At 50.2% G+C, this 14,693-nt stretch overlaps 1 protein-coding gene across 1 annotated transcript in view; it reads right to left on the bottom strand.

Annotated features, from left to right (window-relative positions):
- KSR2 (kinase suppressor of ras 2) overlaps positions 1-14,693 on the bottom strand; it is a 373,230-nt gene that overhangs the window by 70,216 nt on the left and 288,321 nt on the right. Inside the window, exons 8-10 of the mRNA XM_070516151.1 lie at positions 6,769-6,840; positions 3,632-3,640; positions 3,452-3,590 (exon numbers count right to left, since the gene is read on the bottom strand). Of these exons, the coding sequence (XP_070372252.1) occupies positions 3,452-3,590; positions 3,632-3,640; positions 6,769-6,840 (220 nt within the window). The remainder of the gene's footprint in view (positions 1-3,451; positions 3,591-3,631; positions 3,641-6,768; positions 6,841-14,693) is intronic.

Consider the following 14,693-nt stretch of genomic DNA (forward strand, 5'->3'; position numbering starts at 1 on the left):
TGCAACCAACTGGAAAGAGCAAGCCAGCATGCAGCCACTTCAAACAGCTTCACTGCAGCAGGCAGACCTTCAGTCTCGGAGACCATTGCCAATGGGACTTTTGATGCCTTGATGTGGAAGCACAGGGCTTGCAGACTGGTCCCCTGAGGAGCTGGCAGATGCTGCTGCCCCTGCTGCTGCTTCATCCTCCTCCACCTCCCCCTCCTCCTCCATCTCTTCCATCTCCCCATCCTCCTCCAACTCCTCTTTCTTCTCCTTCTTTCTTCCCTTTCCTCTTTCTTCCTCCTATTCCTCTTTCTCTTCCTCTCTCTTCCTCTTTCCCCTCCTCTACCTCCTCCTCCATCCTCTTTCTTCCTCCTACTCCTCCTTTTGTTCCTCGTCCTCCTCCTCATTCTCTGCCTTCTTCATCAAGCTATTTGATGCCCTGAGTACCAATGATACACTAAATCCTTTACCTGTATCACTGTATCTAATCCTCTCCACAAGCCCAATAGCATTTACCATTAGACTGCCCATTTTACAGAGGGGAAAGCAAGGCAGAGAGATCTTGCTCTGGTCACATGGCAAGTGAAGGAACTGAGTGTCAAGCCCAGGCCTCTGACTCCAAAAGGCACACCCTAACCGTTCTGCTGGGTGGAAAAGCTGGGCTTCTGTGAACCTGCACTGACTGAGCTAAACAGGAGAGGAGACAGAGAGCAATGAAAAGGAAATCTTCAGACCAAATTGGCTCTGAAATCTATTGCACTAACCACATCATTGCCTGACAAAAAGAATCTGTGTGAAGCCAGTGAGAAGAGAAAGGGGAAAAAATAACCCAGCTCTGTGTTAGATCCTGTCCACCTTCATGTCACAGCCACTTTCTAAATAGAGGTTAATTTATTTCTCTTATCAAATTCTCTTGCTGCTAGACAAGCAGAACAATGTCACAGTCACTGATCGATCTGACCCGTGTTCCTGTCCCATCTGACACCAAGAGGCTCGTTGTGCCTGTAAAGATCTCGAGATGGCTCTGAGCAACTCGCCCCTCAGGACGTCACAAAGGGAGGGATGGATTATAGGTATGCACGGTTACTTCCCAGGAGCCTCACCCTTCAAGGTCCCCAAGTCCCCCCCAGAGGCGGGGATCCCCTTTCCTAGACACCAATATCTTTTGCAAATAACAAAAGAAAACTGGACCCAGCCTGACATTTTGATTGGAAACCCAAGATTTAAGCTGATAATAGTAGCTAGAGTTTCCTGGACACTTACCATGTGCCAGGAACTACCTTAAGTGCTCTCGTGTTGGTTATTTCATCACCACAGCTCTGAGGTGGTGCTCTTATTACCCACCATGGATATTTTAAAACATGGCCACAAATTCCTCACACTCTTCCCATTGATAGGTGGGGTCCACACCTCCTCCTCTTGAATCTGAGTAGGCTCATGACTGCTTCCATCAGTAGAGTATAGAAAACTGACACTGCCAATGCTTGGCTAGCGACAAGCCAAGACAATGGATGGGCGTTTGCAACCTAATGTTATAAAACACGCAGCTTCCACTTTGTTTGCTAAGACAGTTGCTCTTCAAGCCCTGAGCTGCCATGTACAAAGCCCAGCTACACTGAAGCAGCCATATTGTGAGGAAGCCCAAGCCACAGGGCAAGTCCACATGTCGACACTCCCACTGAGTCTCTGCTCGCCCAGCCTTTGACGCGTCCCAGCCCAGGCACCAGACCTGTGAGTGAAGGAGCCGCTAGATCAGGGGTTGGCAAACTTTTCTTGAAATGGCTAGATAGCAAATATTTTAGGCTTTGTGAGCCAAGTGGTCACTGTTATAACTACTCAACTACGCTGCTGTAGCATGAAAGCAGCCATAGACAACATGCACGTGGCTTGTTCTGATATAATTTTATTCATAAAAACAGGTGGTGGACTGAATTTGGCCTTAAGCCATAGTTTGCTAATCCTTGTTCTAGAAGATTCCACCCCCAGCTGTGTGAGTTTTCCCAGTTGAATCCCTGGATATCACGGAGCAGACACAACCCATCCCCACTGTACCCCTTCCTAATTCCTGACCCACAGACGCCAGGAGATAATTCAAGGGTGATGGTTGGGCACCACGAAGTTTGAACGGCTGGTTTGTGCAGCAGTGGCTAACTGGAACACACCCATTTCACACACAGGAAAACCGAGGCTCAGAGAGATTAAGTCACTTGCCCAGAGTCTCACACTAGGAAAGGAAGGAAGCCAAGGCTGGCTGCCAGGTTTGCCTGACTTGAGAGGCCAAGCTCTCAACTGCTGAGATGCTGCCACAAGGAGCCAGATGGTGAATGACTGAGATGTGGTAGTAAAAACGGTGGGGGAAGCGTGAGAGAGAAAGAACATATGGGCTTTCGTCGGGAGGCATGCGAAGAGAGGTCAGGGAGGGAGGGAGGGACCAAATTATGCGGGCTGCAGCAAGGGGTTTGTCTTCTAAAGGCAATAGAAAGCCACTGGATGGTATTTAAGCAGAGGGGGACGCGATTTAAATTACATTCGTTAAGAATCCCTCTGGCTGCTGTGTGGAGAATGAATTGGGGAGGCAGCAATGCCCTCCAGCCTTGCTCAAAGAAGTGAGTCTGCGCCTTGCCCGTGGGAAGTCACACGGCCATCAGGATGCTCACCTGGGTCCTGAACACAGGTTGGTGACTTCCCACATGCTTGGGTTGATCTGCACTTTATCCACCTTCAACACAATGCATCCAAGCATTGTGGGGCTTGAGAAATCACCTGTTGGCATGTCAACCTTTGCCTCCTACCGTGAGGCTGCAAAGTGTCCCTGGGACAGCTTTGGGGCAGTCTGACCAACAGAGCACACAAAGGATGTGAAAATCCTGCTGGAAATTTCCATGCCATGTTGTAAAAAAAGGATGCACAGAGAGGCTCATTGCTGACCACTGTCTGAGGACCAGCTGAAGCCAACCACACTGGCTGTGGCTCAGAGCCCAGGGCCCCACACGCATCCATGTACCCAGCCTCTAGCAGGAGCTCAGAAATAGACTCTGGTCCTCTGGTAGTTTGATTCAACGGATGTGTCAGAAAGCCTAGAACCATTTGCAAAGCTTATCCTGCAAAGGGTGAAACATCTCACAAAGGAAAGGTGGTGGGATCTGGGCCACTAAAGAACCCCCCATGGCTCTCCCGTTATCCCTACCATGCCCTCCTTGACACACTCATTCATTCTCATTCCACCGGCCCTCTCTCTACATTAGACAGACTTCTGGCACATTTGCTCTCCAATGATGGCTGGATTCCCCCCAAGCTTTACTAGACACAAGCCACACAGAACAGGGAGAGCCCAGGCGGGCTGGGAGGTGAGGGCAATGCTCCCAGATGAATCCACACAGTCCTGCTCGAGCCCCTTCCTCCCTCCTGCCCTGTCCCCGGCAGCAGCAGCCCCCACATGCCCCGACCCAGGGGGTCCCAGCCTCACCTTGTTGATTTTGTTGGTTTTGGGGAGCGTCTGACTGATGTGCAAGTCCGAATAGCGGGGCGGCTTCCGCAGAGGGTTGTTGATGTCACATGGGACGGACTCTGTCCGGACTAACCTTGCTGGATCCGTAGTGGTAAAAACAGCGATTTGGGAGTTTAAGTATCACTTTGTATGTTACGCCAGCAGAGTCTAGCTCATATCCCGCCTGGAAGGCCCACCCCCAAGGGGACTAGAAGAGAATTCACTAAAAATGATAGTCATTATGTCACCACAGTGGGATTAGATGTTCTTGATGGTTTCTAAAATGTTTGTGTTCTCAATATATTACTTTATTTTTTTTTTTGAGGAAGATTAGCCCTGAGCTACTTGCTGCCAATCCTCCTCTTTTTGCTGAGGAAGACTGGCCCTGAGCTAACATCCATGCCCATCTTCCTCTACTTTATATGTGGGACGCCTACCAGAGCATGGCGTGCCAAGTGGTGCCATGTCCGCACCCGGGATCCAAACCGGCGAACCCCGGGCCACGGAAGTGTAACGTGCGCCCTTAACTACTGCACCACCAGGCCGGCCCCTCAAATATGACTTTTGACAATTAACAATTATAATAATAAAACTGAAGCCATCAGGGTTTTTTTCCCGATACCATAACTGTTTCACAGTGGCGTTCATTTCAGAATTGACCCTCCTTTGAAACACAAGAAGTTCCTGATTTTCCAGGGTCTGTCATCAATCAGTGGACAGCCACCCCTGCCTGCCCCCATCTGACTTTCCTGTTGGGATCATCTTTCATTACATGTGGGATTTCTCAGTCCTGAGTAGCCTGTTGCGGGTCGAAACACATTTGTCCTAAACAAGGCCACCCAGACCCCTGAAAGGAAGGCTTACCTCTTCCAGCCTCCCCCACAGCATCATCCTAACAGCCACACAAAAAGCTGGGCACACAGTTGACACTAAATAAATGCTCCCTGATCCAAACCACATCCAAGCCCCTCTCCTGTTACCTCTGCTATTTCTACTTACAGGGACCTCAGGGAGGGACAACAGTGAGAAGCTCAGATTCCAATCTGATGCCTGGTAGTGTTACTTGTTAGCTGTTTTTTATTGCAGGGGTGGGATGGGGGTGTTGGTGGAAAAGTCAAAGCTTTGGACTGACCCAGGGATTAAATTTCTCTGCTTAGCCTGAGCTGCCATCACCATGGAAACCAACTATATTTTCAACTTCCCACCTACAGGGGGAGGGAGGGAAAGCAAGAAGCTGGTGGACTTCTGGAAAGTTCCGTTTGCTTTGAAAGTACAGGTACCTGCTGCCTTTGAGCAAAGAGGGCACGGCTGTGAAGGTGGGTGGGAGGGAGTCCGTCTGCAGATGGCAGCCTCTGAGAGCGTGTCACCTTCCAGCAGACTAGCTCTGCTCTCCCTGTGGGATGTGGGCTCCAGGGGAACCCCCTACAAGAGGAATTCAGTGGGAGGCAATTTTTCCAACGAAGCTGACCCAAGACAGGGCTCAAGAGTGGTGAGAATTCAGGTTTAAAATAGTCTCACTGAGTGTATACAGTTGTTCAAGGAACAGATGGTTCTTAATTAAGGATGTGGGGTGGGAAGGGGCCAGAGAAAAGAGCTGAAGACTTTTCCCTCACAATTTCCTCTCCCCGTGGAGGTAAGGAATGCAAAGATCATGGAAAACCATGGCCCGTTGGCTTCGGAACACATCCCAACACTTTTGGCAGCAATTGCCTCCTTCTTTAAGCTTCCCTTGGGTTCATTTGAACACAGGGCAAGCTCCCCTGAGCCTACACTGACCAAGGCAGGAGGGCTGGGAGGGGCGGAGTAGGAAGACGAGGAGGAATTCAGTCTCAGACTAGCAAGTTGTGTATCCCGAACAGGGCTCTAAGCCTCCATCTGAACTATAGGTTGGGGGAGGTGGGGAGGTGGCCAGCAAGAATTTTAAAAATTTTAATAAGTTGCTAACATTTTAAAGTAAGTATACGGCACATAAAACTATTCGGGCTTTTCTTTGAAACAGGAGAAATGCTGCAGCTCGGGTCCACGTTGTTGGGGAGTGGCTCTCTCTAGATGGTGCCCGGACTTTCCCTCCACTTTGCACGTCCCCTTCTGGCCAGCTTCTCTCATTGAGGTCCTTGCTTGGCCTTAGGAGGCATTTAGTTCACAACTTCTACTCTAGAGCAATGCTTCTCAACTTTAAAGTACAGAGGAATCGCCGGCAGATGCTGTTAAAAATGCAGATTCTGATCCAGTAGGTCTGGAGAGGAGCCAGAAGTTGTGCATGTCTAACAGGTGCCCAGCTGATTCCAGTGTTGCTGGTCCATGGACCACACTTGGATAGCAAGAGTCTGGACCAGCAATGTCCAGTAGAACTTTCCATGACGATGAAAGTGTTCTGCACCTGCACTATCCAATATGGTAGCCACGTGTGTCTACTGAGCCCTTGAAATGTGGCTGGTATCACAGAGTAATTAAATTTTTGTTTTTATTTCATTTTAGTGAATCTAAATTTAAATAGTCAGATGTGGCTAGTAGGATTGAACAGCATGGGCCTGGAGAGTCCCCCAGCGAATGAACTGGAATGTAGATAATGGAGTCTGGGAATAACTACCCCATAGGAAAAGAATCAACGGAACTATTTTGAAAGCCAGACTGTAAGGCCTCCCAAGGAAGTGCCTCCTATTGAGTCCTTGGCAGGCAAGGAAAAGCCTTTTCTTCTAGTCTTGCCTTCCTACTCAACTGATCTTGCTTTTGCAGAGAAGACTGGTAGGGGCTCTCCCAAGGGTAGCTGCTACCTCCCTGCCTGGGTAGCTTGGCCCAGACACTCCCAGGGCCCCAGGGGATAGAACACAGAGGGCTGAAACCAACTGGCCCAAGCCAGACCCCCCGAACCCCCGCCCCTGCCCACTTCCGCAGGGCCACTTGACTGAGCCTGAAGAGCATATAATGGAAAAACACTCAGCCAGCACTCGTCTTAAGGGGAAAGGAAAGGGAAAGGGATTGGGGGAAAGAGAGAAGCATGGAAATTAGGAGAGAGGACAAGAATGAGAGAGAAAGACTTAAGGAGGGAGAGATGAATCTGGGGGCTAAAGGATCAGAGAGACTAGTAACGGGGAAAGGAATAGGGAGCACAGGCGTGGAGGATGGATTAAGGAGACAGATGTCAGGAAGAAGGCATCAGAAGGAAAGAAATGAGATAGGCAAGTATCAGGAAATCAAGGGGGCATCCAGAATCGGCCGGGGTGGGACAGCTATCTCAGATGGCTGGCAGGAATCCCCACCCCACCTCTACTCCTAGGGCAGCAAGTGTTAAATACTTACCTCCTCTATGGATGATCAGGAGGTGACAGGGTGGGGCTTCTTTGGTGCATTTGTTGTGGCACTTTAACCTGAGACAAAGAAAGAAAGAGAAGGATGGATGGGTGGCTGGGTGGATGGGTGGATGGATGGATGGATGGATGGAAAGGTGGATGGATGGATGGACGGGAGTTGGATGGATACGTGGATGGGTAGGTGGACGAATAGCTGGATGGGTGGGTGGGTGGGTGGATGGATGGATGAATGGGTAGGTGGATGGATGGATGGATGAGAGGATGAATGGATACATGAGTGGATGGATGACGGATGGATGGATCAGAATGCCCCAATGGTTCAGAAAGCTCTGAGTACTATGGATGCCAAGATGGGAGATGAGGTGGGGCACTTACAGCAAAGGCATATCCTTGGCACCCAGGAAATTAACTCTAGAGAGAGTTTGCTGCCATCCCACTCTCACAGGTCAGCCCTGGTTGGTTCAAGAGTGGGTAGCAACTATTACACCAACAGGGCCCACCTGGGCTTCATGCTTTGAAAGCTATTTTCCCCTATCAATCTGTATTTAGCATCATCATCATACAATCCTAATAATCATCTACCATTTACTTGAAGACTCATTTGCCAGCCACTGTACTAAACATTTTACATAGACCACGTCATTGGATCTTTATAACAACCCTATGAAATGAGTTTTACTATCATTCCCGTTTTACAGATGGAAAAACTGAGATTAACTGACTTGTCCTGGCAGAAAACCTGGATCAGTGGTGCCAAAGGTGGGCTCATTTTTCTTAAAGGCTCAAGCTACAGGAGACAGCCAAACAAGGCTTCCAATTAGGATGAGATTAATAACAGGTGTTAAGCTTTAGAGGCATGAAGTTTAAGAGTTTAGCATCAGGGGTGGGCTCTGTGGCCAAGTGGTTAAGTACGCGCGCTCCGCTGTGGCGGCTCAGGGTCCGGATCGGGCGCGGACACGGCACCGCTCGTCAGGCCACACTGAGGCGGCGTCCCACATCCCACAACTGGAAGGACCTGCAACTAAGATATACAACTATGTACGGGGGTTTGGGAAGATAAAGCAGAAAAAAAAAAAAAGATTGGCAAAAGTTGTTAGCTCAGGTGCCAATCTTTAAAAAAAAAAAGTTTAGCATCAAAATGTCTTCCTTTGAGACAAGTCTAAGATGTCACCTTGCTCTTCCCTAGCCTATTGCCAGACTTCAAAAGGGTCATAAAAATCCCAAGTTACTATGACCTGGCTTTGTCCTTTTCTTTTAGTTTTATGTCTATAGGACGGAAACACACTGTGTGATGCTATCGGTGTTCCACTCATATCCCCTTGGATTCCCTCACATCAGCAGCCTAACTTCCAACAGCCAACATCTTTGCCGGAAGGCTGCCCTCGGGCTGCTTGGAAGTTTAGTATTAAAAGACTCTATCCAGAGAGATGGGAACTTTAGATTTGCCCTCCACCCTCTTCCCCTCCAGGGATTTGCGAGTTCTCTTTAACAGAATGGTTTGAATGCCCGGACAAAGACTCCGCACTCACTCCCCCAACTGGTCTAGCTCCGTGGTTCTCAAAGTGGAGTCCCCACACCAGCAGCATCAGCACCATCCAGGAACCTTTCAGAAATGCCGCTTCTGGGGCCCCAACCCAGATCGGGATAATTAGAGACTCGAGCTGAGACGCAGTAATCTGTTGCAACAAGCCCTCCAGGTGAGTCTGATGGTGCTCAGGGGTGAGAATCACAGGCCTACTTGATGTTTTTGGAATGTCTATGCACGTTTCCCCAATTTTGCTTGTGTTCAGTCTTTTATGGCCCTAATAGGGCCCTGAATTCCTCTCTGATATGGAAAAGTTAGACCTGGGGCCGCTGGGAGGGCATAGGGGAAGCGAGGAGGGGCGTGGGCAGCACAAAAAAATTCCAAACCACATCGAGAGAGTGTTAGTCCATCTCCAAGTCTCCTTCACTCTGGTTGCACCACGGAGAGAGTTTCTTGTGCTCACAGGTCTTTATAGCCTGTCTGCCACGTGCTAACCCCAGTTCCCGATTTAGACAGGCAACAGTATCCGCAGAGAATTTAATAAATTTATTTTTCCATTGGATTTCTATTTTTTTCTGGTTGCCTTATATGAATGGCAAGTGATGCTGATTTTCTATTCATGATAATGATACACTTTCATCTTCAAATAAATGTATTTAAGTTAAAAAGGCCATAAATAGTAAATAAATACATGCAGAGCTGCTACATACATAGGACAAAATCATGACAGGCTGGGGAGCGCACTGAGTGAGATTGCGAAAAGTTGGCTTCGACAATTTGGAATCTTCAAAGAGAGGTGGCAGCTCTTGGCATCCGAAAGTTTAAGATGGTTGAACACCATTAGGAGGTACCACTAGTCATGAAGGTCATAAAGACTGTTCGACTCTGAAAAAAACCAAGAGCTAATGCTTACGTGGTGTTTATGATGTACCGGACGATGCACTCAGTCCTTTATACAATTTAGTTAATCCTCGTGACAACCCGCAAAAGTGGGAACTACTGTTATCCCCATTTTATAGAATGAGAAACTGAGGCTCAGCAATTTTAGATGACTTGCCCAAGGTCAAACAGCCAGCGAGAGACAGCGGTCTTGAGTCCAGCTCTAACCACTATGCTGGATGCCTCCAAAACCTCCATTCTTCCTGCTTTCCATCTTGGGGTTGGGGGTGAATAAAGGAAGGTTCCCGGGGTACAGAACGAGTGGAGTCAAAATGTCCTTCTGTGAGACAAGTCTAAGATGTCACCTGGCTCTTCCCTCTACAGTTGCCTGACGTCACAGGGGTAATAAAAGTTCCACGTACTGCAAATTGGCTTTGTCTTATTCTTCTCTAAGGCCCCAGACTCTCTGAGCTACAGGGAAGATCCCAGCGCCAAGGAGATGACCAAGTGTTGCATCCAGACCCTGATGCGATGCTCTGCTGAATGTGAAACTAGTCTTTTATTCTATAAGCACTTTCCCGGGCCTACTACACCCCAGGTCCTGGGGACACCCCTCGGACGGGGCAGATGAAGGGGTCACACATATGTAAACAAATATTGGGTAATTGCAGGTGTGGTAAGATCACGAAAAAAGTAATACAGGGAAATGGGATGGAGAGCGATGGGAGCAGGATAGGAAGGGCTTCCAGCAGTGCAAAGCTTTGGGGGCAAGAACAAGCTTGGTGGGCTCAGGGGTCAGAGGTTAAAGGTCAATGAGGCTAAAGTGAAGAGAACAAGAGCAATGAAGACACGAGGCGGGGGAGGCGGGCGAGGCAGGCAGGGGCCCCTGCGGCCCCGGCAAGGATTCCGGTGGGAAGGCACCAGAGGTTTTTGACAACTATGACAGGGTCATATGGATGTTTGGGGAGCCCTGAGTTGGGGAATCTGCTGATGCCAAACAAGAGTGGAACCAAGAAGTTTCTGCACTTATTCCTGTTTGAAATAGGTCAACTCCATGCTGGAAGCTTCCAGAAACTGCTCTTTTCTGCCACCCCCACCTATGAGTCTTCTTGAATGAGCCCAGCTGGAAGGTTGGCATGGGCTGTGAAGAAGCCCGATGCCATCGTGGGCAGCACCACGAAGCAGGGGCACCTCCAGGTCCTGAGTGGGTGAGTGCTGGGGACATGAATGTTAGCAAGTGCACGCCACAGCAGGAAAACCACTGGACACGAAGGACATTCCATTTCCCATATGAGAGATGTCCAGGGGCTAAATTCTCCAGAGCACAGTGTTTCCCTCACCCCCCAAAAACGGGAATGGGGTCAAGGTAACATACAGAACAAATCTGGGTTCAAAGCTTGACACCACCACTTCCTGGCTGTGACCACCTGGGCAAGTCGCTGATCTACTCTGAGCCTCAGTTTCCTCATCTGTAAAGTGGGGACAATCACAGCATCTGCCTCACAGGGTTGCAGTGAGGACTAACGATTCGACGCAGGTAAGGGGCCTAGGACAAATACTTGAAGCAGCGGGCACTACTGTTTTTATGATGGTAATTATCATTACTACTGATAGTTTGAGCAGCAGCTTTTTGCTCCAAGACCCTCTGCTGGAGGACTTTCTCTGGCTGGAAATGTGGGCTGGCTGGAATGCCTGGAGCCCGGAGCTCGGGTGGGAGCTGGTTGATTAGGACCCCAGCCTCCCCTCCCTTGGGTGGACAAGCCAGAGGTGTGCGGACGTGGGGCTGGACCCCAGTTGCCCACGGCCGTAGCCTGCTCTTCGAGGCACCCCTGCTGGCTGCCTTCCTTCCCTGTCTCCTTCCCGCACTCCCGGCTGGTGCAGCCTGGGGTCACCTCTCAAATAAACCACTTGCCCTCAAATCTTGAGGTCTGTAGAGAAAGGGGAGCCCAAGTGAGACACCATGATTATCACAGGAGGTTTGCAACACCAACGTGGCCTCGCACCAAAACCGAGCCCTCTGCTCCTTGTCCCTTGTGCATCTCTTGAGCCCACAGTCCTTAATGAGTTTGGTTCTGCAGGGGCTCCGTTCCACAAGGAGGAAGGGAAGGGGCGGGGGGGGCAGGGGGACACAGATGACGGCCCCAGACAAACCTCCGCACCAGATGTGGGCCAGAGGAGCACCGTGATTTAGGTCAGTGTTTCCGCAGGCAGGACGAAAACACACTCGAGTGTGCACAGGGAATGCCGAGCGAGCCTCGTGCAGCCTGGAAACTTGCAAAGGAGTGATGTAAAACTTTCACTGAAAAGGGTTAATTTTCTTTTAACTTCCAAGGCTAATAGGATAAGCTTCAGTTCTCGAGAAAAGTTGCTTGAGTGGAACATCTTATTCCCCAAAGGAGCTGCTGGCTAAATGAGACATCCTCTCCGTCTGAAAATGAAATTTGTGAATTTATCTCGAGGGCAGGATCTGGGTCTTCCTCATCTTTGAAGCTCCCAGTCCTACCCCCTTTCAGTGCCTGGCCTCGTGGCTGGTGCATAACACATGCTGAGTGAATATTGGAAAGAGGGAGGGAGAGAGGAGGAAAGAGAGGGGACAGAAGGGATGACCGGCAGAAGAGAAACCTGTCAAAGGCTCCTGCTGTAGGGAATTAAAAGTCTCTACCAACTTTTTTTTGAAAAAGGATTTCTCCTTCTTATCAATTGTATCCCTCGCAGTTTGTGAAATGCGAACATGTCCCTCTCTGCATTCCCTCTGCATTCCCAATGTGGGGGTGGGGCACAGGGATTGGACCAGACGCAGACTGGACTTCCACGGATCTTGCCCAGGAACTGCACAGTACAAATGGCCCCTTTTATGAGCAGCTCTGCTGTTTCCTTAATGGGTTTGTCACACCCCCCACCAGCAGCCCTGTGGAGCAGACAGAGCCCAGAGACTGTCGTGGGGCTGGGACATTCCCGGAGGAGGAATGAGCAAGACTCCTGCTGGTGGGAGGGTCACATCTGTTTCAAATGGTCCATTGGGGGATCCAACCAATTTATGGAAAGTTCTCTCGGAGCAGCCCAAATCTCTGACTGCCCCTACTGTCTCTTGTTCCACTCCAGCTCACCTGGCAGTCCACCTGAGCAGGCCACACCCTTTCCTTCCAGAGGACCAACGGGATGCTGGAATAACCAGGCCCCTAACACTCAACTCAGAAACTGTAAACAAGCGCCAGCTCTGGGCCAGGCGCTCTGGCAGAACCCGTTTACTCTGAACACCAACGCCGGGGAGGCGGATCCGTTACGCCCATTTCAAAGTCAAGAAGATGGAGGCTCAGTGAGCAGGCAACCATCCAGATAAGAAAGGGCAGAGTCAGAATCATTCGTTCATTCATGCACACAAAAAAACTTTATTGCCAGGGATGGCCCGGTGGCACAGCAGTTAAGTGCACATGTTCCACTTCGGCGGCCCAGGGTTCATCAGTTCGGATCCCGGGTGTGGACCTGGCACCGTTTGGCACGCCATGCTGTGGTAGGTGTCCCACATATAAAGTAGAGGAAGATAGGCACGGATGTTAGCTCAGGGCCAGTCTTCCTCAGCAAAAAGAGGAGGATTGGCAGCGGATGTTAGCTCAGGGTTAATCTTCCTCAAAAAAAAAAAAAAATTATTGCCAGGGTCTGTGAGAGGCACTGGGGGTGTGCAATAGAATAGGGCAAGAACTCACTCTTTAATCATCTTTCTGACAACCATCTAGTAAGGAGTTTACTGCCTAGGTATGTAAACCACCTCTTAGCATTTCAAGCACGAACATCTTTCCACTCGTCCCACCGCCGCCAAAGTGCCTGGGAGAAAGGACCCCATCTGGACTGGAACCAGGTTCTCGGGGCCCAGGGTTGGCAAGAACCATTGTCCCTCCAGGGGCCCTTTCTGAGATCTATTCCACCAACACACACCTACTGAGCTCTTGCTGTGCAGCCCAGCACTGTGCTGGCCCCAGAGCTAGAAACAGCGAACAACCCAGACACAGCCCTGCCCTTGGCGTTTAAAGTCTGGTCAGAGAGACAGGCAGTAGGTAGACAAATGCGACGCAGTGTGTTATGTGAAATGACAGGGTGGGGCACGGTGGATCTGAGGGGAGTCAGGGACGGCGTCCTGGAGGAAGTGTGACTGAACTGAGCCTGAACGAGAAATGGGTGCTAGCAGAGGTGCGCAAGAGAGATCCAGGCCGAGGCGACAGGTGCAAAGACGGGACAGGGAGTGGGCACACGGGCTGCTGCAGGGGTCGACGGCTCCGTGAAGCTCTGGGTGTGAGGAGGGAAGTGGTGAGAGTGGAGAAAGGGGGGGTAAGCAAGGGGCAGTGTAGGGTCTCATCATGAGACTGGATTTTATCCTGAGAGCAAGGAGGATTTGAAACGGGGAGGTGAAGGCTAGACAAGCATTTTGGAAAGACCCCCTTGGGCAGTAGACACTTAGAAGGAAAGGGCAGCAAATCTCCCTTGCTCTCAGGGGTCCTATTCCCCGTCTCTGCTGTCCTTCTCCCAGGCCACCTCACTGAGCACTCCTCAAGGCTTCTTGCTGAATCACTAAACTAGAACGTTACTCCTCTTACAGTGGGGCTTGTTTCCTTGAATACCCCAACTGAGCAGTTCTGTCTCATTTTTCGTTCCCCTGTGGTCTTCCAATTGAGCCAATGCTTCTAGAAACGACTGCATACACTCTCCGTGACGACATCAAACGGCCCTCCCCTCACTGCTGACCACTCAGTGGGGTTGAGCTCTGGAACCTACAACTGGGTCAGAAAGAAAAACCCAGCAACAGGAATGAGCAAGGGTGGTGGGGAGTATTAACATAGAACTCAGACCACAGGCTCCAGCAACATGATGAAAAATACCCTGGAAAACTGGCACTGTTCTCTCCATACGAGGGTTCCGTAGGGAAGCCGGAAATTTATTACCTGTTGGAGATGCCCTGCCCCTACGTCCCTGAGAGACAAGAGGGTGACCACAGAGTCCTGTTGGCTCCCGGGACCTGGAGGTGTTCATCAGAACACAAAGACTCATTTATCACCTTTCAATTCAAGAAAGGGATGACGTGAGGGGGAGCAGGCGGAAGAGGGGTCAGGAAAAGACTAATCGTTCTGGTCCAGGGTCAGGGTGAGATCAGATTCTCACCTTCTGTTCTGCTTGTTTCAGTCAAGGAGAAGCACAGGAGGACCTAGCATTCATTGCTGGCCTACTGTGCGCCCGGCCCTTTGCCCACCTATGGTGGTCAAGAGTCTGGGATCTTGAATCAGAGGGATCGGTGGGTTTGAGGAGCAGATCCACCCACCATGAGACTTTGGGCCAGTTCTTGGCTCCTGAAGGCCTCTGTTTCCTCATCTGTAACATGGGGATAACAGTAGACCCGACCTTCCACGGGTGTGGCAAGGATTAAATGAGTTCATGCATGGAAGGAGTTTAGCAAAACGTCTGGCACTAGTCAGCCCTCAATACACGATATCACCATCATCATCATCCTCATCATCAC

The sequence above is a fragment of the Equus asinus genome, chromosome 8 (assembly GCF_041296235.1).
Source record: "Equus asinus isolate D_3611 breed Donkey chromosome 8, EquAss-T2T_v2, whole genome shotgun sequence".
Taxonomy (NCBI): Eukaryota; Metazoa; Chordata; class Mammalia; order Perissodactyla; family Equidae; genus Equus; species Equus asinus.